Raw genomic sequence first — 23,027 nt, 5'->3', positions numbered from 1 at the left:
TTGGATCCCATTAGGAGCTGTGTGTCTGGGTGCTGGAGTCAGGAGTACCTACTGAGTGGTTTTCAGTTAAAGCCTGCAGCTTTGGGGACCTGATTCAGACCCTGGGTCTGTGTTGCAGCAGGCTTGCATGTCTGGCTCAACAAGACAGGGTTCTTGAGTCCCAAGCTGACAGGGAAAACAGGCTCAGAGGTAGTTTCAGCACATCAGGTGACAGTCCCAAGGGGGTCTCTGACCAAACCCATCACAGAGCCATTTCTGCATATGTATGACCTATTAAAAGACAAATTTTAAGTAGAACTGTATCATAAACTGCATTATGGTATTGTACCCAAACAGTGCATTTCAAATGGAGGGATTCAACTTCCTTTATAGGAACGGACTCCTGAAACTCAGGGCCAGCTTTATGAAGTGCGGGGCCCAATTGGAACATTTTTGGCGGGGCCCCGGCAGGGATGACTAAAAAAAAAAAAACATGTAAAAAAACAGGGGTGCGGGGCTGGCTGTGGGCAGGGCAGGGGGTGCGGGGCTGGTGCAGGCAGGGGGTGCAGCAGGGGCTGGCTGTGGGCAGGGGGTGTGCGTACAGGGGGTACAGCCCACCCTGTACAGTAAGTGCCCTCTCCCTCCCCCACCGGGGTAGCAGCAGCAGCAGTAGTCCGGGGCTCGGGGGCTATTTAAAGAGCCCGTGGCTCCCCTGCCTCTACCGCCCCGGGTCTTTAAATAGTCGCGGGAGCCCTGGGGAAGTGGCGGGGCTCCCGAGGCTATTTAAAGGACCGGGGTGGCAGAGGCAGCTGGAGCCCTGGCCCTTTAAATAGTCCCCCGGAGCCTCCTGCTACCGCAGGACTCTGGGGGCTATTTAAAGGGTCTGAGGCTCCCCTGCTTCTACTGCCCCGGCCCTTTAAATAGCCAAGGGAGCCCTGCGGAAGCGACGGGGCTCCCAAGGCTATTTAAAGGGTTGGGGCGGTAGAAGCAACAGGAGCCCTGGACTTTTTAAATAGCTCCCAGAGCCCCGCAGCCCTACCCCAGGGCTCCAGCAGTGGGGCTCTGGTGGCAATTTTAAATTGCTCCCTGGGGAAGCTGGGCCACCTGGGGCTTGGCCGCGGGGCCCGATTCAGGGGAATTGGGTGAATCGGCCTAAAGCCGGCCCTGCTGAAACTCTTATCAGAAAAGCGGTCCATAGTCATGCAAATGGTCCCATTGTCTTCAATGGGATTGATCAAGTGATTAAGGGTTTACAGGATTACGTTCCAAGTCTGTAAATTGTTCTGGATGAAACTGACAATGCTGTCAGATCAGAAGGAGCTTCATTCGAATAAAGATGAGCAGATGTGTGATAAATCTTAGCTTCATTGCTAAGATGAGGAACATATTTTCAGCAAAGTTCTTGGCAAATTCCTGAGGCAGTTGGTTTAAGGCCGTCAGTGTCCAGCATTATAATCTTCACTTATAGTTCTCTCATCCACAAAGCTGGAAAATGAGGCACTTGTTTTCTTTGTTTTGCTGCTCCAGTTCCAGTCCCCTTGCTCTCATAACTCCCTAATTATTTATCCAAAGTGGAACTGCTTCAACAGGAGAGACTGAGGGAAACCCCCATCAAAATATTCTCTAGCCCAGTGGGTCAAGCACTCCTAAAAGGCACGAAAGACCTTTTTTCTGTCAGGCAGAGGGGGAAATTGAACCAGAGTCTCCCACATCCCAGGTAAGTGCTCTAATCACGGGGCTAAAAGTTATAAGGAAGATAGCACCACCTCCTCCTCTGGCTGTTTTGTGTTGAGTTAGACAGGCATCTAATTCATTCTTGCAAGAAATAGCTTAGATGCCTAAGCCACCTGACTCCAGGACCAGGGTTCACAGCTATGGATAGAGAGCAGAAATAGGCACCTCTGTACAGCCCAGACTTAGGTGCCTAATTCCAAGAAAGAGGAAGGGCTTAGGTCACACCCCTGTCATTGGCATCTCCCATTGGCTAGCTTAGGCAAGTCCCTAACCTAAGCCTACCCTTCTCGCTTTTGTGGATCCCATTATTAGAAGCCTATCTCTCCCCATCTATTGTATAGCGAGTCTAACTCAGGCTTTGTGGATCCTACTGTTGTTTCTGTGAGTTCTTAGGCACCTAACAGTCAGGTAATGTAACACTTAAGTCCCTTTGTGGATCCATGGCCTTGTGCCTAACTTTAAAAGGTGATAAGCACCACACAATTACCATGAAAAAGCAGGTATCTACCTTTGGAAGTATTTCCTATAAAAGAATAATCTGATAGGTAATTTTGCTCTGAGGTTTTAAGAAATAGGGAAGAATTACAAACTGGAAAAGCTACCTTATAATAGCATTTCGTTTCAAAACTGTATCAGTTACTCTGGTCAAAATCTGTCCTCATATCTTCCACATCTTCATCATGGGATCTTTCCTTTCAAATTAGAAGGTATGCCTTCAGAAATTATTATTAGGACACAGACTAAATTAGATCATACTTTATTTAGACCAATTCAATGGAGAGGGAATATGGAGTTAGCAAACAAACAAATCAAAACAACCCCCCCCCCCAAAAAACTAACTAACCAACCAACACCCTCCCCATCTAAATAAAACAACTCTGGAAAAAATAAATTAGTTACTTCATGTGGAATTGCCATTGTTAAAAATCTCATAGAAGTGCAATATATAATTCTTTGTGGTGGCTAGACTCCTCAGCAGAGATTGAAGCCACATTCTGTTAAGTATTGTACATACCCATACCAAGAGACAGTTCCTGCCCCAAAGAGTTTACAGACTAGCAGGTGATAGAAAAGAAATACAGTATTCCATTTTATTGATGGGACTGAGGCACAAACAACTAAAGTAACTTGCCCCAGGTCACACAAGAGGCCTGTGACAGGACTGGGACATCAACCCAGATTTCTTAACTCCAATTCCAGTGGCTTAGCCATAAGATCATCTTTTTGTTATATTCCCCATCTTATAAAACCCAACCATTGGTGGAGTGCAAATACATGGTAAATAAACAGGTAACCGTTCAGCTGGTCTGAAACTGCAGCTTTCCTAGGGTAAAATGATTAATGTGAGGGGGAGCGTAGGCTGGAGAGAGAGAGGCCTGGTGCTCTACACAACTAGGTCAATGTAAACTGCTTTGTGTCAGCCTAGCTGTGGAAGTGTCTTCACTTAAATTTGGCCCACACCAACCTAAATGCCTCTCTATGCTGATTTAGTCACGGCACCTCCCCAAGTGCCATAGAGTCCTGGTCGATGTAATTAGGTCGATGAAGTGTCAGTGTAGACACTGTGTTGCTTATATCGACTGTTACTGGCCTCCAGGAGCCATCCCACAGTGCCCGACACTGACAATACAGTCAATACAAGAGCTCCTGGTGAATACACACACAATTGAAACAAGGAGTCAAGTATACACGCACAACCAATTTAATAACTGCAGTAGCTGTATGCCAATATGTTAGGTCAACATAATTTTGTAGTGTAAGCAAGACCAGAGAGATGGGGGGAGGGCAGGATGGGCTGTCATTGTCAATAAGGGTCTACAAGCACTGCAGTTGCAGTTATGCTGCTGCAGTACTGTGGTGTACACACTATGTGATGAAAGGGTTTTTTCTGTCATTGTAGTAAAGTCACCCCTTTGAGAGGTGCAAGGTAGGCCGATGGAAGAATTCTTCCATCCACAATGAGGGTAGGTTGACCCAACTACATTGTAGATGGTGTGAAATTTTTCACAGTATGGAGCAACATAGCTATGGATACCTAATTCTGTAACCATTTACACTACATTGTTGCTTCCGCCAGTGTAAGTTGCCCACTACACTGACCTAATAACTCCACCTCTATAAGAGCCTTAGCGCTTAGGCCGATGTACTGAGATTGATGCAGCGTCAGCATAGACACTGTGTTGACAGTTGAATCCTCACCGCCAGGGCTGACAGGCACAGTCCTGCCGCAGGGGCTGACAGCACCAGGCTGTTTGTGTCTTACAGTCGGTTAAATCGGTGGTAGTGCTCCTGGTGAGGATACGCACCGCCGACAGAAGGAGTGTAGCATGGACATGAAAAATCAATTTAATTACAGTGGTGGCTATATCTTGACTTAAGTCAACTTAATTTTGTAGTGTAGACTCGCCCTAAGAGACTCACTGGTGTTATAGGGTGACCAAATGTCCTGTTTTTAAAGGGACAGTCCTGTTTTTGGGACTTTTTCTTATATAGGCGCCTATTACCCCCCCACCCCATCCCATTTTTTTTTCACAGTTGCTCTCTGGTCACCCTAGTGTTAGCACCCTAACCCGCCCCGAATGGTGGAGGGGCAAGGTCCTGGTAGGCGCCGCTAGACCAATGCCCCCAGAGACCGTCTGTAAAGCACCCTCCTCACCCCCGAGCCTGTCTGTACAGAGCCCCCCGCAGGGAGACAGTACAGGGAGCGCCCCCCGCGCGCGCACGCGCACACACGCACGCACACACACACACACACGACGGGGGCAGCGAGAAGGGCGTCGCGAGACATTAAGGGAGGAAAACCACGGTTGGAAGGCGGGAAGGGGCGTGGCAACAGGCGGGGCCGGGGCTGCTCTGGCTCTCGCTCTCCACCTCCCTTTGCCGGCTGGTCCAGTCGCCTGACCCCGGCTCGAGCGGCCCTGATTGGGTGACTCTGACCCAACCGTCAGTAAACTTACTTCTGATTGGTGAGGGACACCGCCGGCCAATGGGGGTAGAGCTTTTTTCCCGGTGTCAATATGGCAGCGCTCTGCGCCTAGTTAATGGGAAGCGGTTGGGATGGAGTAAACTCCCAGGAATTGGGCCGGGCAGAGCGGGCCGTGCCGTGGCGAACCGAGCAGGCGGACGGGGGAGGCGCCGCGCTCCGGCGAAGGGGATGAGGTGACGGGAGCTATGGCGAACGACGGAGGCAGGAAGCAGTTCTGGAAGCGGAGCGGCTCGAAGGTGCCGGGGAGGTGAGTGTGTGAAGGAGGCTGGCCTGTCGGAAGGGAGGGTGGCAGTGGGGCGGCTGGCTCCGGGCTATGTGGGGTTAGTGGCGGGGTGGAGGTGCTGGAAGGCGGCGGGATCACTTGTCAGCGTGTTAGGGGTAGAATGGTCCCTTCAGCCGGTGCTGAGGGCGGCTCTGCACCGCGCCCCCGTGACTTGGGGAGGAGGGTCTGGCGTCCGGCGCTGTAGCACACAGGGGTGGAGAACAGATAACGTTTGACAGCTGTTGTAGCAGCAGCCGTGAAACTGACTAGCCTCTGGAAGTTGCGCTGTGTTTCTGTAAGGGACAGCTGTAGAGCATGAGCGCTGTCCTCTGCTGCTTGGCTTGAGTGATGTACAGTAAACCCAAAATAATTGACTTCCATGCCTTGAAGGATGTGGGTGAGCCAGGTAATATCTTGTATTGGACAAGCTTTGGAGCTTACACAGAGCTTTTCTTCTGCTCTGGGAAACTTGCTCAGAATGTCACAGTTAAATAGGAGGTGGAACAGATTGTTTAGCGTAGGTAGTTAACACACATTTCAAGGTATGCAATGTTGCAGCCAGGCCCACCCTTTTCTTTGACACTCTGAATAAGGGCATGTGACATGTCTATACTTACCTCTGGAGCGATTGATCCAGTGGGAGTTGATTTATCACATCTAGTGAAGATGCGATAAATCAAATGCTCTCCCATCAACTCCGGTACTCCACCAGAGCGAGAAGCGTAGCCGGAGTCGATGCAGGAGCATCAGCAGTTGACCTACCATAGTGAAGACACTGTGGTAAGTAGATCTAAGTATGTCAACTTCAGCTGTCCCACCCACAGTATAGACAAGGACTAAGTTTCCCAGACCTGAAGAAGAGCTCTTTGTAAGCTAGAAAGTCTGTCTCTCTCATCAACAGACGTTAGTCCAATAAAAAATATTATCTCCCCCTCTTGTCTCTCTGAACAGATTCTTGTCAATTTCAGTTTGGGTGGTAGCCACAGCAAAGACTTCTTTGCTCCTTGCTGGCAAGTGTGCCAGGATGTCTTTCAATGCTTCTCTGTAGCTTTTCTTGTTGTTGAACTAACAATTGGAATTTTTATGTGCCAAATCATTCAGTTACTTGAGCAGCTCATCTCAGTAGGTTTCAGTTAGAAATCTTTGTGTGTGTCAATCAAGTAGTGAACAGAGGAGAACTAGATGACATGATTCATTACACGGTGTGCAGTAATTCATAGATTGTAGAAACAGCAGAGACTACTGTGGTCATCTAGTCTGATCTCCTGCATATATTAGCCCATATGATTTACTTGAATTAATTCCTCTTTGAACTAGAGCATAACTTTTAGAAAAAGCATCAAATAAAATGTCTTACAGAAGTCTAAGGTGGGGTTCTCAAACTGGGGGTTGGGACCCCTCAGGGGCTCATGAGGTAGTTACATGGGGGGTCGCGAGCTGACAGCCTCCACCCAAACTCCGCTTCACCTCTAGCATTTATAATGGTGTTAAATATATAAACTGTTTTTAATTTGTAAGGTGGGTTGCACTCAGAGGCTTGCTATGTGAAAGAGGTCACCAATACAAAAGTTTGGGAACCACTGGTCTAAGGGCTGGTTTACACTAGAAAGTTGGGTCAAGCCAGCTACATTGCTCAGGAGGTGTGAAAAAATTAATGTCCCTGAGAGATGTAGTTAAGATGACCCATGTCCCAGTGTAGACAGCATTAGGTAGAAAAAGAATTCTGATCAAGCTACTGCTTCTCAGCAAGGTTGATTTACGATAGCAATGGAAGTTTAAGTGTCTCTGCAGCTGCACCACTGTAGTGTAGACACAGCCTCTGTATATTATGTTAACACTAGTACCTTCATCAACCAAAATTGTAATCTTATCAAAAAAGATATGAGATTAGTTTGACAAGATCTATTTTCCATAAACTCTTGTTGATTAGCATTAATTATATTTCCTCTCTGTTAGTTCAGGGTGGCTTGATTTTAAATCAAAGCAATTTAAACACCAATTTTTAATCATGGTTTAAATCAGCAAGCAAAAAACCTTGATTTAAATAATCAACTTTAATTGTGTTTTACATTTGTACTTTTTAGTTATTTTCTTAAATAAAGGCTGACACAAATTGGATGATAACCATTACAACATGTTAAATATAGCCTTTACTAAATTGGTGCTGCTTTTTGCTAACCAGGAGGGTACACTATATCTATACACATGTATTTAAACAATAGTATAGCTTAACTTACATTTATTCAGATTCTTAATTTTTACATTTTCTATTATGTTAGGAAATAGTGATGCATTTTTTTACTAGATTAATTTTTTCTAATGGTTTGTCTATTTGAATAAATATTCAATTATAGAATCCTAGAATATTAGGGTTGGAAGAGACCTCAGGAGGTCATCTAGTCCAATCCCCTGCTCAAAGCAGGACCAACACCAACTAAATCGTCCCAGCCAAGGCTTTATCAAGCCGGGCCTTAAAAACCTCTAAGGATAGAGATTCCACCACCTCCCTAGGTAACCCATTCCAGTGCTTCACCACCATCCTAATAAAATAGTTTTTCCTAATATCCAACCTAGATCTCCCCTGCTGCAACTTGAGACCATTGCTTCTTGTCCTGTCATCTGCCACCACTGAGAACAACTTAGCTCCATCCTCTATGGAACCCCGCTTCTGGTAGCTGAAGAATGCTATCAAATGTCCCCTCACTCTTCTATTCTGCAGACTAAATAACCCCAGTTCCCGCAGCCTCTCCTCATAAGTCATGTGCATCATCCCCCTAATCATTTCCATCGCCCTCCGCTGAGCTGTCTCCAATTTGTCCACATCCCTTTTGTAGTGGGGGGACCAAAACTGGATACAGTACTTCAGGTGTGGCCTCACCAGTGTCAAATAGAGGGGAATAATCACTTCCCTCGATCTGCTGGCAGTGCTCCTACCAATACAGACCAATATGTTGTTGGCCTTCTTGGCAATGAGGGCACACTGCTGACTCCTATCCAGCTTCTCGTCCACTGTAATCCCCAAGTCCTTTTCTGCAGAACTGCTGCTTAGCCAGTCGGTGCATGGGATTCTTCCTTCCTAAGTGTAGGTCTCGTCCTTGTTGAACCTTATCAGATTTCTTCTGGCCTGATCCCCAATTTGTCTATGTCACTCTGGACCCTATCCCTACCCTCCAGCGTATCTACCTCTCCCCACATCTTAGTGTCATCTGCAAACTTGCTGAGGGTGCTATTAATCCAGATCGTTAATAAAGATGTTGAACAAAACTGACCCCTGGGGCACTCCAGGGTCGGTCCTGCACAAAACCATCTTTTAAAAAACATCTACCTTAAGTGTGCTGGATAACTTTTTTTTGTAAGATCTATCAAAACATGCTTTGCAATTAAAACCAATTGGTTTACTAAGCAAGGAAGTGTTATCTGTAGTTAGTGAACTGAATTGATAGTACATGGTAACCAGAAACTTCAAGATTTTAGATGTCATTCTCTCACACCTAGTTTCTGTGCATAGATGGGAAGAGGATAACACGCTTTCCTGCTTTTTCTGCTCCCAGTTGGTTTCTTAACTTTGAACTCTACTACTCATTGTACTGAACTAGTTGAATAAACTGAAATGAAGAAAATATTTCCTCTGCACTTGCAGAAGAGACTACTGCTGTCAAAATCTGGTTTCGTACTTCAACAAATTCTGGTTCTAGGTGCTTAGCCAGTTACTTCCACAAATTCAGTGCTTTGATTTTCTTTTAAAACTTGGTTGCAAACATGTAGTGTTTAATATTAATTTTTGTATTTACTGTCAATGATTTTAACAGATTGCAGTAAGTTTAGGCCTTAACAGGTTGTCAATTTCAAATTTAATTTTAAATTAGTTTTATTTAAAAAAAACCTGTATTTAATGTAAATTAAAAAAAACATTGATTTTTTTTTTAAACAATTGATTTTTATCCACCTTGTTTTGCCTGGGTTGATATCAGGTCAACAGTCCTATAATTACCAGATCATTCTTAACTTTTAAAATATTGGCACAACCTTAGCCTTCTTTCAGTACTTTGGAACTTCTCCAGGGTTCCAAAACTTATTAAAAATAAACATTAGTGGTCCATGGAGCTCTTCAGCCAGTTACTTTAAAACTCAGGATTCAGTTGTATGCTTTTCTATTTGGCAGTGGTGCAAGTGCTACTGGAATACAGTGTCCAGTTCTGGTGTCCATAATTCAGGAAGTGTGTTGACATATTGGAGAAAGTTCAGAGAAGAGCCATGAGAAGGATTAAAGGATTATAAAGCATATCTTATAGTGATAGACTTCAGGAGCTCAATCTAGTTAACAAAAAGGGATGACTTGATTACACTTTGTAAGTAGCTGTATGGAGAACAAAAATTTAATAAAGGGCTGTTCAATTTAAAAGGTAAAGGTATAACAAGATCCAGTGGCTGAAAGGTGATGTTGGACAAATTGAGACTATAAATAAAGCACAACATATTTAACAGAGTGTAGTTACTATTGGAACAACTTACCAAGGGACGTAGTAGATTTTCCATCACTGGAAATCTTTAAAATGCGGTTTGGATGTTTTCCAAGAGGCTCTAATTCAAACAGGAATTAATTCAGAGAAGTTCTATGGCCTGTAAGTAGGCTTGGCAAGCAGGTCAATTGACTGCTTATTATTTGATTGTGGTGAAATATTGTCAAATGTTCCTGCAAGAATGTCCTTATGTAGGTGGTAACCTAGCTTTCTGATTGCATCATGGTGCCATTTCCCCCTTTTTTTAATACAACTTCATTTAATTTTTCTGAGTTAAAATAACTCAGTTAAGGTACATTATTTATTTTTGTAATTGGGCATAAGTAGCTATAGAGCTAAACCTATTGGAGACCATAAAGTTTTACTCTCTTGTTGTTGTTGTTGTTGTTCTAGTAACCTAGTGTTTTCAAATATTTGACCAGTCAGTTAACTAATGATTTTTGGACTGATTAAGTACACAACCCTAAGCCTGTGTTATGGAGGAAGTCAGATTAGATGATCACAGTGGACCCCTCTGGCCTTATTGATGATTCTGATTTTTAAAATGTCTAATTTTAGTAGCTTTGCTTTAACCTCCTCCTGAGTTACTATTAGAGTAGAAAGTCTTTCTTCTTTTTCATCATAATCCTCATATGTGAATATATCATGTCTTTTGCCCAGTACAAAACAGGAAATATTTATTAAATCCTTTTGCCTTTTGTGCATTGTTATTGATAATCCTACAACTTCTGTCTAATCATGAAACAGTACCATTGGCAGGATCCTTTTTTGTTCTTAAAACAGTTTTCTATAATTCCTAGTTTCTAATTTATATTCCTTGCTATCAGCTTTCCCTCTCCTTTTGTTTATTTTATTTTCATTTTAAAAATTCACACTTTCCTGTTTAATTTTTTTCTCTCAGCTAATTTGGCTTAAATTGTTTTCAGCTTCATCACCACATTCAAAAAAGATACTGTAGAATTAGAGGGACCCAAAGAAGGGTGCTGAGAACCATTATGGGTGTATGGAAAAACTCTCATATGAGGAGAGAATGAGAAGACTGCAATTGTTTACCTTAGCAAGGAGGTGAATCAGAGGGGACATGATAAAAGTACAAAATAAAGAATTGTATAGAGAAGGCAGAATAGGACCATCAGCTCTCCCTTCCTGAGAGCAGAAGAACAAGGGGATAATTTAATGAAATTGAAAGGTGTCTAATTCAAGATTGAATAAAGAAAATACTTCTTAATACAATTCATACTTTGGCTGTGGAACTCATTACCAGAGGAGGTTAGAGGCCAAGAATTTAGCAAGATTAAAAGAGGGATTGTCACTGGATAATAAGAATATCTACAATTATAATAGTTAAAGCTAAAAATAGAATATAGGGCGGTATATAAAACCTCATGCTTGAAGAGTTAAGCCAATCTCTAAGGAGTAAGAACTAGACTGGGACCTTCATTTGGTGCTGATTATCCCACATCTGCCTACTGTGTGGTTTCCTGCATCTTCTGAACTATCAAGTGCTGGTCACCATTGGAAATGGAATGCTAGATAGATGGAACTTTTGCAGATCTAGCATCCAGCGATTCCTGTGTTCCAAATTGATCTGTGGCCTACTAGGAGTTTATGGAGCTCTAGGTGCAAAGAGCTTGGAGGTCCCATGCTACTAGTTGTTCTGTTGTTCCTAGCTATTAAATTTCATTAGAAAATATATTTAATGTGCTTTTAACTAATTATTCCTTGTCCATGCAAGCAATTACCATAATTGTCAGAGGGATATTACATAATAAAAGGGGAGGTGATCTATCTGCTTGTGGATGAGAAGGAAAGCCATCCACAGTATTAAAGAACTTGAAAACTCGTGTCTTGTCTTGTCAGGGAAATAAGTGAACCCTGAACAATTCTTTTTTCACCAGCTGTATCCACAAACGTGGTATTTTTCTGAGGGCCCAAAAGGCACCATGATCATTCAGATGGGAGAATGCCTTTACTAATTGCCATGTGCATGCTCGTATTCATTCTAGGTGGAGCATATTGCCATCATGCTGTTTGTACTTTAACGTATGAAGACTCAATATAATTCCATACTAAGCTTATCTGTAGATCCAGTCATTATTAGAGTACACACTACCCTTCAGAAGATGTACAGGACCTACTGACTGTTTACCACTGTTGAACTTTGTTTTTTTGTTTTTGTTTTTGTAAGAGGAATCCTGAGAGGTTCTTCTCTTCTTCATGCTTTAGTTTATATTATTTTTCAGTTCCTAGGTGTTTGGAGTCTGTCAGCATGATTTCTCGATGGTTTGCAGTACTTTGCTGAATGATGTCAAGCCCTCCTTTTCAGGAACTAAAGGAAAGGTCTGCAGCTGGTGTGAATTTGTCATTGCTCCATTGACTTCAGTACAGCTATGAAAACTTACATCAACAGAATATCTGCCCACTAAATATGCTGCATTCCTGGCTCCTAACAGCCTTTGAATTGAGTCTGATTGAAAACCCACAGCACATAGATAGAAGGACACTGCCAATTAATTCCACAGGACTGGCCTGCATGTGTGTCTTTTTAGTTTTCATCTTCCCGTGTTCAATCTAATGTCTGAGTCCAGACCTTGGCAGTGTCTCTTGCTGTTGACCAGAATATCGGCAGTCAATGAACAAAACAATTAGCTTAGAAGTTATGGAGAGAGGTTAGTGTGGAGAAAAATGAATGAAGCACAAGTGCTGCCAATCATACCGATTTTCTTTTAAGAGCAAGAAAATAAATAATAGTTAAGGATATTAAAATTTTTTCACTGCACGCAGGTTATAAAAAAATGCATTTCTACCCAACCCTTAACACTGACTTGTGGATGGAGAGCTGAACTCTGTCGATGAGCTCTGAGTTGTTGATGGTTTTGAAGATGAGGCTGGGAGCCAACAAAAAGTGCAGAGTACAGGAGTGATGTAGTTATTATAGTAATATCGTAGCACCTAGGAGTCGCAGTCATGACCCAGGACCCCATTGTGCTAGATGTTGTCAAAAATACAGTCCCTGCCCCAAAGAGTTAACAATACGTGTATAAGACTAGTTATAACAGATACAGACAGATTGGGAATTGCAAAGAAGAATGAGTAAGTATTGGTTAGCATGATAGGCTGTGGTCTGCACACCAACAGCCTAACCATTGTCAGGTTTTTTTATAGACCTCACAGCGAAGTACAGTTTTGAAGGAAGTTAATGAGTTAGTTTTTCATATGTTCGTGGGGATCTTTTCCAAAGTATGAGGCAAAGCATGGGACAAAAGGTGAATGTGTTTGTTTTGAAAATGTAACAAGTGGGTGATGGAAGCTGATGTGATGGGCCAATTGGAGGCAGGAGTGAGAAATGATAGGCAGGGTGAGGATAGGTTATGACAGCCTTGAAAGTGAAGACCAATAGCTTGTGTTTGATATGATAGAGAAGAGGAGGCAGCCAATGAAGGAACGCAAGGAGCAGGGTGATATGGCCAATGTGAAAGGCTAAGAAAATATTTGCTGCAGCATTCTGAATGGATATCTGTGGGAAAGACTGTATTTGTCAAGACCAGCGAAAAGGTTGCTGCAGTACTTGATCTGCTAGATGAAATAGTTGTATGGCTGGATAGGAAAGGTTGCATCACAGAAATGATCTGTCCTGCTGAGAATGCAAACTGCTAAACCCTGCAAAAATGGAGCATCTACATTACTTTGACCTTCAGCCCCAGATCCACTGGATTATAGTAATCTACTCTGAAGGCAGAGGCTAGGTGTGGGGGAGAGGAGCACATGGGGTCACGTTCCACTCCTCCTCCCCCTGATTTCTGCCAAAGTTTTCTGAACCTGATCAGTCACATGGTGCAGCCTTGCCCCTCCCTGCACGGCAGCTGTCATAGCCCATGAGCTGCATCCCACAGGGAGAGGCAGAAACAACAGCTGGGAGCTGCAGGGAGAGGCTGCTGCTTTCCTGGAGAGGAGACTGAGAGTAAGGGGTAGGAGCCTGCCTGTATGTGTGTGACTCAAGCTGTTCTGGGGATGGCTGAACCTTTAAATTGTTTTCCCCCACCTCCCACTATCAGTGAGTTATGGTTGTCTCAGTCTGAAAGGGATAATTGAATGAATTATGGTGACCAGATTCTTGGTTGATAGGAAGGCGTGAATATTCCTAGCAAGCAGAAAGTAGAAAAGGGCATATCTTACTACTACCACTACCTGGGCATCTAAGAACAGTCGCTGGTTGAGCAAGACTTTGAGGCCACACAATTTTTGATGAATGAAGGGAAAATGCCTGTGATGGGAAGAACAATGAGGAGTCATAGGGGCACCTTAGAGACTAACAAATTTATTTGGGCATAAGCTTTTGTGGACTAAAAGATCATCAGATGTATGGAGTGAAAAATACAGTAAGCAGAACATATTTTTTTGTTGAAGAATTGCCACTTTTAAGTCTGCTATTGAGTGTCCACGGAGATTGAAGTGTTCTCCTGGTTTTTGAATGTTAAAATTCTTGATGTCTGATTTGTGTCCATTTATTCTTTTGTGTAGAGACTGACCAGTTTGGCCAATGGACTGGCAGAGGGGCATTGCTGGCACATGATGGCATATATCATATTGGTAGATGTGTAGGTGAACGAGCCCCTGATGGTGTGGTTGATGTGGTTAGGTTCTATGATGGTGTCCTTTGAATAGAGATGCCGACAGAATTGGCAATGGGGTTTGTTTTAGGGATTGGTTCCTGGGTTAGTGTTGTGTGGTGTGTAGTTGCTGGTGAGTATTTGCTTCAGTTTGGGGGGCTGTCTGTAAGTGAGGACTGGCCTGTCTCCAAAGGTATGTGAGAGTGAGGGATCGTCCTTCAGGATAGGTTGTAGATCCTTGATGATGCACTGGAGAGGTTTTAGTTGGGGACTGTAGGTGACGGCTAGTGGCATTCTGTTACTTTCTTTGTTGGGCCTGTCCTGTAGTAAGTGACTTCTGAGTACCCTTCTGGCTCTGTCAGTCCGTTTCTTCACTTCACTAGGTGGGTAGTGTAGTTTTAAGAATGCTTGATAGAGATCTTGTATGTGTTTGTCTCCATCTGAGGGATTGGAGCAAATGCGGTTGTATCTTAGAGCTTGGCTGTAGACAATGGATTGTGTGGTGTGTCCTGGATGGAAGCTGCAGGCATGTAGGTAGGTAAGTTGGGTAGTAGGTTTCCAGTATAGGGTGGTGTTTATGTGACCATCACTTATTTGCATTGTAGTGTCCAGGAAGTGGATCTCTTGTGTGGACTGGTCCAGGCTGGGGTTGATGTGGGCTGGAAATTGTTGACATCCTGGTGGAATTCCTCAAGGGCTTCCTTCCCATGGGTCCAGATGATGATGAAGATGTCATCAGTGTAGTGCAAGTAGAGTAGGGATGCTAGGGGATGAGAGCTGAGGAAGTGTTGCTCTAAGTCAGCATTAAAAATGTTGGCATGCGGGTACCTATAGCAATCCTGCTGACTTGAAGGTATATATTGTCCCCAAATCTGAAATAGTTGTGGGTGAGGACAAAGTCACAAAGTTCAGCCACCAAGTTTGCCGTGACATTATCGGTGATACTGTTCTTGATGGCTTGTAGTCTATCTTTGTGTGGAATGTTGGTATAGAGAGTTTCTACATCCATAGTGGCTAGGATGGTGTTTTCTACAAGATCACCAATGGAAGCTTCCTCAGGAAGTCAGTGGTGTCTCGAAGATAGCTGGTAGTGTAGGGCCTGAAGAGAGAGTCTGTATAGCCAGAGAATCCTGCTGTCAGGGTGCCAATGCCTGAGATGATGGGGCATCCAGGATTCCCAGGTTTATGGATCTTGGGTAGCAGATAAAATACTCCTGGTCAGGGCTCTAGGGGGGTGTCTGTGTAGATTTATTCCTGTGCTTCTTCAGGGAGTTTCTTGAGAAGATGGCATACAGTACAGCTCTGTTTACTCGCGACTCATTTGCACGCGAATCTGCTTAACGTGCGGTAGTGCCATGCCTCCCAGTGCTACCTATTTAACACGCGAGACTCATTAACATGCGGTACAGGAACTTGCTGTGTAGTGCTACAGATTTGCTCACTAACTCAGAAATCGACAGGAAGTGTGGAGTGGAAACGTGTTGTACATCTTTACCACTGACGGGGGTGGTGGCAGGGAAGGGGCAGCAATGTTGAAGTGCTGCCGTGGCAAAGGACCGCTGTAACGTTGCTTCCTGTGCCCTCTCCCCCTCCCCCCTGGTGGCAGCCCTGCTGGTAGGGACCCTACCAGCAGGGCCGCTGATGAGGGAGGCAAAAAAGGCAGGGACATTAAAGCATTGCTGTGGCAAAGGATCCTGCAGTGCTTTAAGGTCCCTGCCCTTTTTGCACCCTCTCAGCCGCTGATGGGCGGAAGGAGGGCAAAGGGAGCAGCTGCCCTGGGGCCAGTGATTTAAAAGGGCCTGGGGCTCCTGATGCCACTACCCTGGCAATGGTGTCTGGAGTTCTGGAACCTTTAAATCACCATGGGAACCCCGGGCAGTGTGGACCAGGTGGCCTGGAAGGGCTGGCTGGGGGATGCTGACCCCCTAGCCCCGCCCCTTCCGGGGGCCAGAGCTGCCCCCACCCTGTACTGGTAAGTGTCCTGAGTTACTTCACTCCTGTGTCGTCATAATAATGTTTTAATTAGATTACACATTTGAATTTATATTCTTGTAGAGCACTGTTTACAGATAGGCCTGCAGTATTTGGGATGCTGTGAATACGTATGTAATCCTAGATAATTATATGTGTGTGTGTATATAGATATTTTAAGATACTTTGGCATGGCCCTCTTAACCCGCGGTCCGTTAACACGTGGTAGTGACGGCTTGACCCCCGACATCTGCGCGTAAACGGGTCTGTATTGTAGTTTCTTTTGGTAACCCTCAGTGGGATCAGAGGGTAGTGGCCTGTAGAATGTGGTGTCAAAGAGTTGCCTAGCAGCCTCTCGTTCATATTCTGACCTATTCATGAGGACTACAGCACCTCCTTTGTCAGCCTTTTTTATTATAATGTCAGAGTTGTTTCTGAGGATGTGGATGACGTTGTGTTCTGCACAGCTGAAGATATGGGGCAAGTGATGCTGCTTTTCCACAATTTCAGTCCGTGCACGTTGGTGGAAGGTCTTGAGGAGGTATTAGAGGTGTTTCCTCCTTCCAGCCAGCATTATTTCAGTCTTTCTTTGGTTTAGTTTCAGCTAGCTGTTCTTGATCCAGGAGTTGCTCTCTTGTAGCTTTCATATAGAGCTTTTAGTGTTTCTAGTAGGTGTGAGACAGCTGTGTGTCATAGACATGTTGTTGAAAGCAGGGCAGATAGCATCTCCAAATGAGCTCATGTAGAGATGGATCATGAGGCAGAACAGGGCAGATATCCATAATTTTCTGCAGTTTTTTGGGAAAAATACCAGTTGCCCATGGCCACTCACTTGGTCCTGCTTTAGAAGGATGATTGTAACACTATTAGTACTATACAATCTACTCTGGCTGTGTTATGTAAGAGGGCAAGTAGTGATATTTGACAAAGTAAATAAAGTATTGTTAGTCACTTTTATTGCATTTTGGGTTATGGACTGTGCCATGAGGAAGTAGTTTAAGTGCAGATATATGTTCACAAAGAATGCCATAGCATTAAGATGAGTATGTTCATGCTACAATAGGATAGCCTGTGTCAGTATTTCCATTATAAGCACCACCTCTTTAATCTTAATTTTAGTAGATGTTTGCCAGGTTGAAACTTGCAAGTAAATTTACTTTTATTTCGAGAAGGACAAATCTTATTATATTGCTTACATAGTAACATTTTTATAACCTCAGTAAGGATGTTGAACATGAAATTGTACTTTCAAGCCTATTTATTTCATGGCATTGCCATTGTTTTTGTTCTCTAATGCATGCCATCTTGTATACTGTGTCTTGAACTGATTGACCTTATGTATTGTTGTGACTACAAAGGAGCCCTTATGATGATGCATGATGTAATTGTCTCAGACATCATGCAGATTGTTTATAAAGTACATGATACATGTTAAATGTTGGTGTGTCTACACTGCTATTAGACACTGATGTCTGGACTGTGCCAGCTGACTCAGGCTCGTGGGGCTTGCAATGGCTAAGGGGCTGTTTTAATTGTAGTTTAGAAGTTCATGCAACTCACAGAATCCTAGATCCCGGGCTCCAGCCTGAGCCCGAACATCTAGACTGCAATTAAACCCTTAGCCCGAATCCCAGTCAGCTGTGGGTTTTTAATGTTTAATTGTGGTGTAGACATACTGTGTATCTCCATATTGTAGCTTATGATATAACACTTTTTTTATCCTGGTTTGGGGCAATTCCAGATTGACTGAAATGACATTGGATATGAGTCATAGCTTGCTGATCATATGTCACCCAGTACCGTGTTCTGTATCTTTTTAAAAAGCAAACTCTTTAAAATGCTATGACAAAATGAAAAATCAATAGAATTTTATGTTAAGACTTTCTCAACCCATTCCATTTTAGATCAGTTACCATTAGCTGTAGTGCTAAGGCACATAGTGAGATTTACGGACTTAATGCTGATTTAAGTCTAAATCAGATACTTAAACCACCCGTTCAACGTTCCATATTATGGAGGAATCTGGGGGGTTTGTAGGAAAGTTAGAAGATGCTTAGACATAGTTAAATTACCTCATTAATCAGGTAGTAACCAAGGCCACAAGGAAATGACCCATGCCTCCAGAAATAGTGATGATTAACTTCTTTACAATGAGCTCTGAGGCATTTTTGTAGGATTGAATGAGAGGTGAATGAAGAATGTGGTTAATTGGAAATGGAAGGGGTTCAGAAGCAATATGCACTCTCAGTGTTTTAAAAAAAATCTTTAATTGTTGTTTTCATTTTAATTCTTCATTTAAGAAATAAAAAAATAGGTCTCAACAGTTTGTGCCCTGTCCCTAGGAGCTTACACTTTAATGGAAATCACGATGGAAACGATGACCCCGCTTCCCATATACTGTGACTTTTGCTCACTCTTTATAATGGTATATTTAGCAACAACTCTTTTTATATGTTTATATGCTTCTTTGAGACAGGAAGTTGCTGGGTTTTTTTTTTTTTAATCTCTTGTCAAATTTGTGATCACTTCTTTTTCTGTCTTTAGTATCCAACATGTGTATGGAGCTCAGCATCCTCCTTTTGATCCGTTGTTGCATGGAACGTAAGTTAACATAAAATTAAAAAATACTAGATAACTCTGACCTGTTTTGGCCTCTCACCACCTCATCCTCTTCCTTAGTTTGTCCAAAATGCTACTGTTAGTCATCTTCCTCTTCCATATCTAACCACATCATGCTATTCCCTTCCCCATTCTAACTTCTGCTGTTACATTGGCTTCCTGATTCTTACTGCATCAAATACCTAACAGCAGTTCATTGTTTCTTACATGACTTAAATTACAAACTCTTTTGGAGTGTCTTGTTTAAATGTCTTAGTCTTTTTGCAAAATGCCCTGTATAAATATTTTTTATATAAAGGATTTGTAGTAGTGACAATTTTAAAAAATATTTGTAGTTAAACTTTAAAAATGAGGTTAAATTTAATCTCCTGTTCTAGGCTGTATTTCTCAATTTTGTACCTAATTGTGTGGTTGGTTAAAAATATTGAGACTTTTTTTTTGCCTTTCTTTTGGCATGTTGTGTTGTCATTGCCACAGGAAAGATACCAGATTTTATATTCTGATCAGGCATGACAATCCCTGATAAATCAAAATTACAGCTTGCAAATCTGTCTCTACATTTTTTGTATCCAGTATTTCTTATTGGCTGTAATATTTAATGATGTACACTGTGCTTGCTTAGCTTGTGACAACTGCACAAATGTTTGCATATTTATGCCAACTTTAACCTTTGCTTGCTTAGAACACAGTAAGAAATTATTAATGTTTAGTCTTTTAACTTGTTCTTTTTATTCATGAGAAATCTTGTATGTCCATTTTACTTAATGGGTTGTGCATGTGCCTTATGAGACTTAGAAGAATGTCTTACTAAATAGAATGATTTAAGATGTAGCCCATACAGGATGCAGTATGGTAATCTAATCTTGAGGGTGACAAAGGCATGGATTATATCTAGCAAGTTCTACATCTGTCAGAAATTCTTGCAGTATTTTCAGTAGATAAATAAAAAATAGTGCATGGATTTTATCTCTGTATGACTAACAGCAGCTGGGGAATCCAATAACCCAATATTATAAACTCCTATAATTAAAACACATGGTAGATATATGCGCTTATCTGTGGGGGAAAGTACATGTACCATGTCTTTGGGTTGCTTCATCCAACCCATTTGCTTTCTCTCATGTTTACCCTGATTGAGCTTCAGTTTGAGGCATGGAGGAGCACTATCTGTCTTCCCCAGATGTTGGGCTAGGTGTTTAATAGCTCTGATTGCATCAAGTGAGAGACAGAGAGAGCTGGCTATTATCAGTATACTGAAAGCATTGCAACCATGCCGTCTGGTTTAACTTTCCTAATAACTCCAGGAGAGGAGAGGAAATGGAACAGTTTGAAACTTCACCTGATGTCTTGACTGATTATATGGAGGGTTGGATACTGGATGATGGTTAGCTACACTGTGAGCTTCCCGCATTGGTTTCTGGAGCAGAAGCTACACAAAAGCTTAAGTGAAGCTGGCAATACACTCTCCCTAATGGAGGTGTTGATAGCCTCCAACAATATTGGACACAATGCTTTCCTACTAGCTTTCGCCAGCCAGGAGTGACACACATCCTAATAAGAGATTGTGGAATGAAATATTGTAATGCCTCTCCTATCTCTGTGAGCATTGGTGGCCTAAGAGCAACCAGAGAAAACAGAAGCTGTCTCCTCCAGAATCCACTCCACAACCGAAGTAGCAAACAGTTTAGCCCAAATTAATCTGATTTATTTATTCACAAAATAATAAAATTTCCTCAGAATGGGAAGAATTTCAGCTGGCTACCAAGTGAAGGCAGCTTACACTGGAAAAAGCTATCTCTAGGTTAGTCAAATGACTAGCGAGAAATTTCACTTCCCTTATTCTTTCTTAGTCACTTCCTCAGACATACATAATCCAAAACTGAGAAGAATTAGGTCAGTAGTTCTTAAGTTAGGAATATTAAAAGTGAGCAGTTTACACATACTATCTGGTTTGGATGCTTCTAAGAACACCTCACTTCATTTGCGCTTCTAAACTTCATAGGCCTATCATGTCACTCCAATTCAAGGAGTTAACACGCTCAATAAGATAAATAACTTCAGTCTTGTCTCTTCCTGTTAAAACAAATGCTAGCCGCAAGACATAGCTAGTATAACATTAAAGCTGAGAAATGAAGTGTTCAATAGACAAAGCAAGAAAAAATGGCTGTGAATCATGTGAAAGGGAAACTTTGTTTAAAAAAAAAAAATCTTTGACCTATTTTCCATTTTTCTTTCTGTAAGTCTTGACTCCATAATCCCCATCATGTATATGTTTCTTCCAATTCAGTTTTGATACAGTGTAAGCAAAAATATGTTGATGTTATATTGGGATAAAAGTCTTGACCATTAGAGAGGAAAGAAGTTGAGTAAAAGTGCTAATACAGTAGAGTGAAAGCTGGTTAGAGTGGAGGAGAAAGGCCAACAGTGCCATTGCTGGAAGTTAAGAATTAAGTTCAATTTAACAGTGCACTCTGTTGGAACATGTTCACTTCAGATGTCAGTGCAAAAGCTTCTTTCTCCTTACAACTCTACTTTTTTGGTCTTGGTTTATTCACCTCAGGGTAGAGGTTGACAGGAAGCACCTTCAAGTTATAATTTTTGTGTTGCGCAGTGCGGCCAAGTGACAGTTGTGAGGGAAATCTTAACTTTTAGAATTTCCTAACCCTTGTATACATAATTTCTGATCTCTAATGCTGCATTTATGCTACTTTCTCACATAATGTTAAGAATGAATCCAGTTTTAACAAATGTTTCCTAATTTCCTTGCCAATTTTGCTAATTATCAAGCTTGTTCTGTTAACGAGATTTTTGTCTCTCATCAACAGACATTGGTCCAATAAAAGATATTACCTCTCCCACCTTGTGTTTCTAATAGTGTGTGGAAGTACAGGAATATTGATTGATATAGGAAGGGAACAACTTTTCAATAATAGGAATACAAAAAGCTGCTGGCAGAGTATCCTGATTTGTGTTCATACTAAGACTTTTTTTTTTTTTTTCACGCTTGTGTTTCTTTGAATACAAGAAGTGCTTTTGATTTTCATCTTTCTTCTGGAGTATGTTGTGCACTTGTGAAGAATACCACTGTGCAGACTAGCCATGTCCTGTTTTTTCTGTACAATTCCCCCTTCAGAGAAGATCTGTTGCTTCATTTTTCTGTCCTTCTTGTTCCTCCTGCGAATCCTAATCTTTTCTGTTGTGGAGATAGTTACAGTCATGGAGACAATTGTAATATCACAGATCAAGTAGGAAGTAAGTAGCAGGAGCAGATGAATTTCTGTGAAACAACTATCACTATTCTTTTAGTAGTAATAATGTTCTGTCCCAAAATACAGATACTTAAACAGATTTTTTTTTTGATAGAAATTTTAGTTTTACATAAGCATTTGAGTGTTAGTGGTATTGTAGCACTTTTAAAATAGCCATGTCACACATGCTTGTTATTTATAAGCCAGGATTCCATTATGTTAGGGGCTATGGAAACAAAGAATAAAAAGATGGTCCCTTACCCACAGAGCTTGCAATCTAAGTCTAAGGCCTTGTCTACACTTGGCATAACTTTTGTCGACAAAAGTTATGCCAACACTCAGAAAGCGCTATAATAAAAATAGGTATTGCATGCTCACACTTGCTCCCTCTGTCGGCAGAGCATGTCCACAGTTGGGGCAGTATCATCGACAGTGTGAGCAATGCACTGTGGGTACCTACCTATGATGCATTGTTTTCCATCCCAGCATTTCATAGAATCATAGAATTCAAGATCAGAAGGGACCATTATGATCATCTAGTCTGACCTCCTGCAAGATGCAGGCCACATAAGGAGTGGGTGGATTGGCTTAAGCAAGCGACCCCTACCCCATGCTTCGGAGGAAGGCGAAAAACCTCCAGGGCCACTGCCAATCTACCCTGGAGGAAAATTCCTTCCCGACCCCAAATATGGCGGTCAGCTGAACCCCGAGCATGCGGGCAAGACTCTCCAGCCATACCCTCTGGAAAAAGGCTAACAATATCCTATCATTGACTCATTGTACTAATTACCAGTGTGGCACTTAATTGACCTATTGACTAAGCCCGTTATCCTATCATACCATCTCCTCCATAAACTTATCTAGCTTAATCTTAAAGTCATGGAGGTCCTTTGCCCCCACTGTTTCCTTCGGAAGGCTGTTCCAGAATTGCACTCCTCTGATGGTTAGAAACCTTCGTCTAATTTCAAGCCTAAATTTCCTGACTGACAATTTATATCCGTTTGTCCTCGTGTCCACATTAGCACTGAGCTGAAATAATTCTTCTCCTTCCCTGGTATTTATCCCTCTGATATATTTAAAGAGTGCAATCATATCTCC

At 42.4% G+C, this 23,027-nt stretch overlaps 1 protein-coding gene across 8 annotated transcripts in view; it reads left to right on the top strand.

Moving 5' to 3' along the window:
* Positions 1-4,690: 4,690 nt before the first annotated feature.
* TBC1D22A (TBC1 domain family member 22A) overlaps positions 4,691-23,027 on the top strand; it is a 421,974-nt gene continuing 403,637 nt past the window's right edge. For 2 of the 8 annotated variants that reach the window (XM_039515243.1, XM_039515232.1), the window contains exons 1-2: positions 4,691-4,946; positions 18,607-18,663. In XM_039515243.1, the coding sequence (XP_039371177.1) occupies positions 4,885-4,946; positions 18,607-18,663 (119 nt within the window). In that variant the 5' untranslated portion in view covers positions 4,691-4,884. Of the gene's footprint in view, positions 4,947-16,172; positions 16,194-16,488; positions 16,604-18,606; positions 18,664-23,027 lie in introns of those variants that run through there. The other 6 variants (XM_039515263.1, XM_039515258.1, XM_039515290.1 and 3 more) reach the window with 5 other exon arrangements.

The sequence above is a fragment of the Mauremys reevesii genome, linkage group 1, assembly GCF_016161935.1.
Source record: "Mauremys reevesii isolate NIE-2019 linkage group 1, ASM1616193v1, whole genome shotgun sequence".
Taxonomy (NCBI): Eukaryota; Metazoa; Chordata; order Testudines; family Geoemydidae; genus Mauremys; species Mauremys reevesii.
The sequence above is the reverse complement of the archived record's forward strand: the minus strand, read 5'-3'. Positions and strand labels throughout refer to the sequence as shown.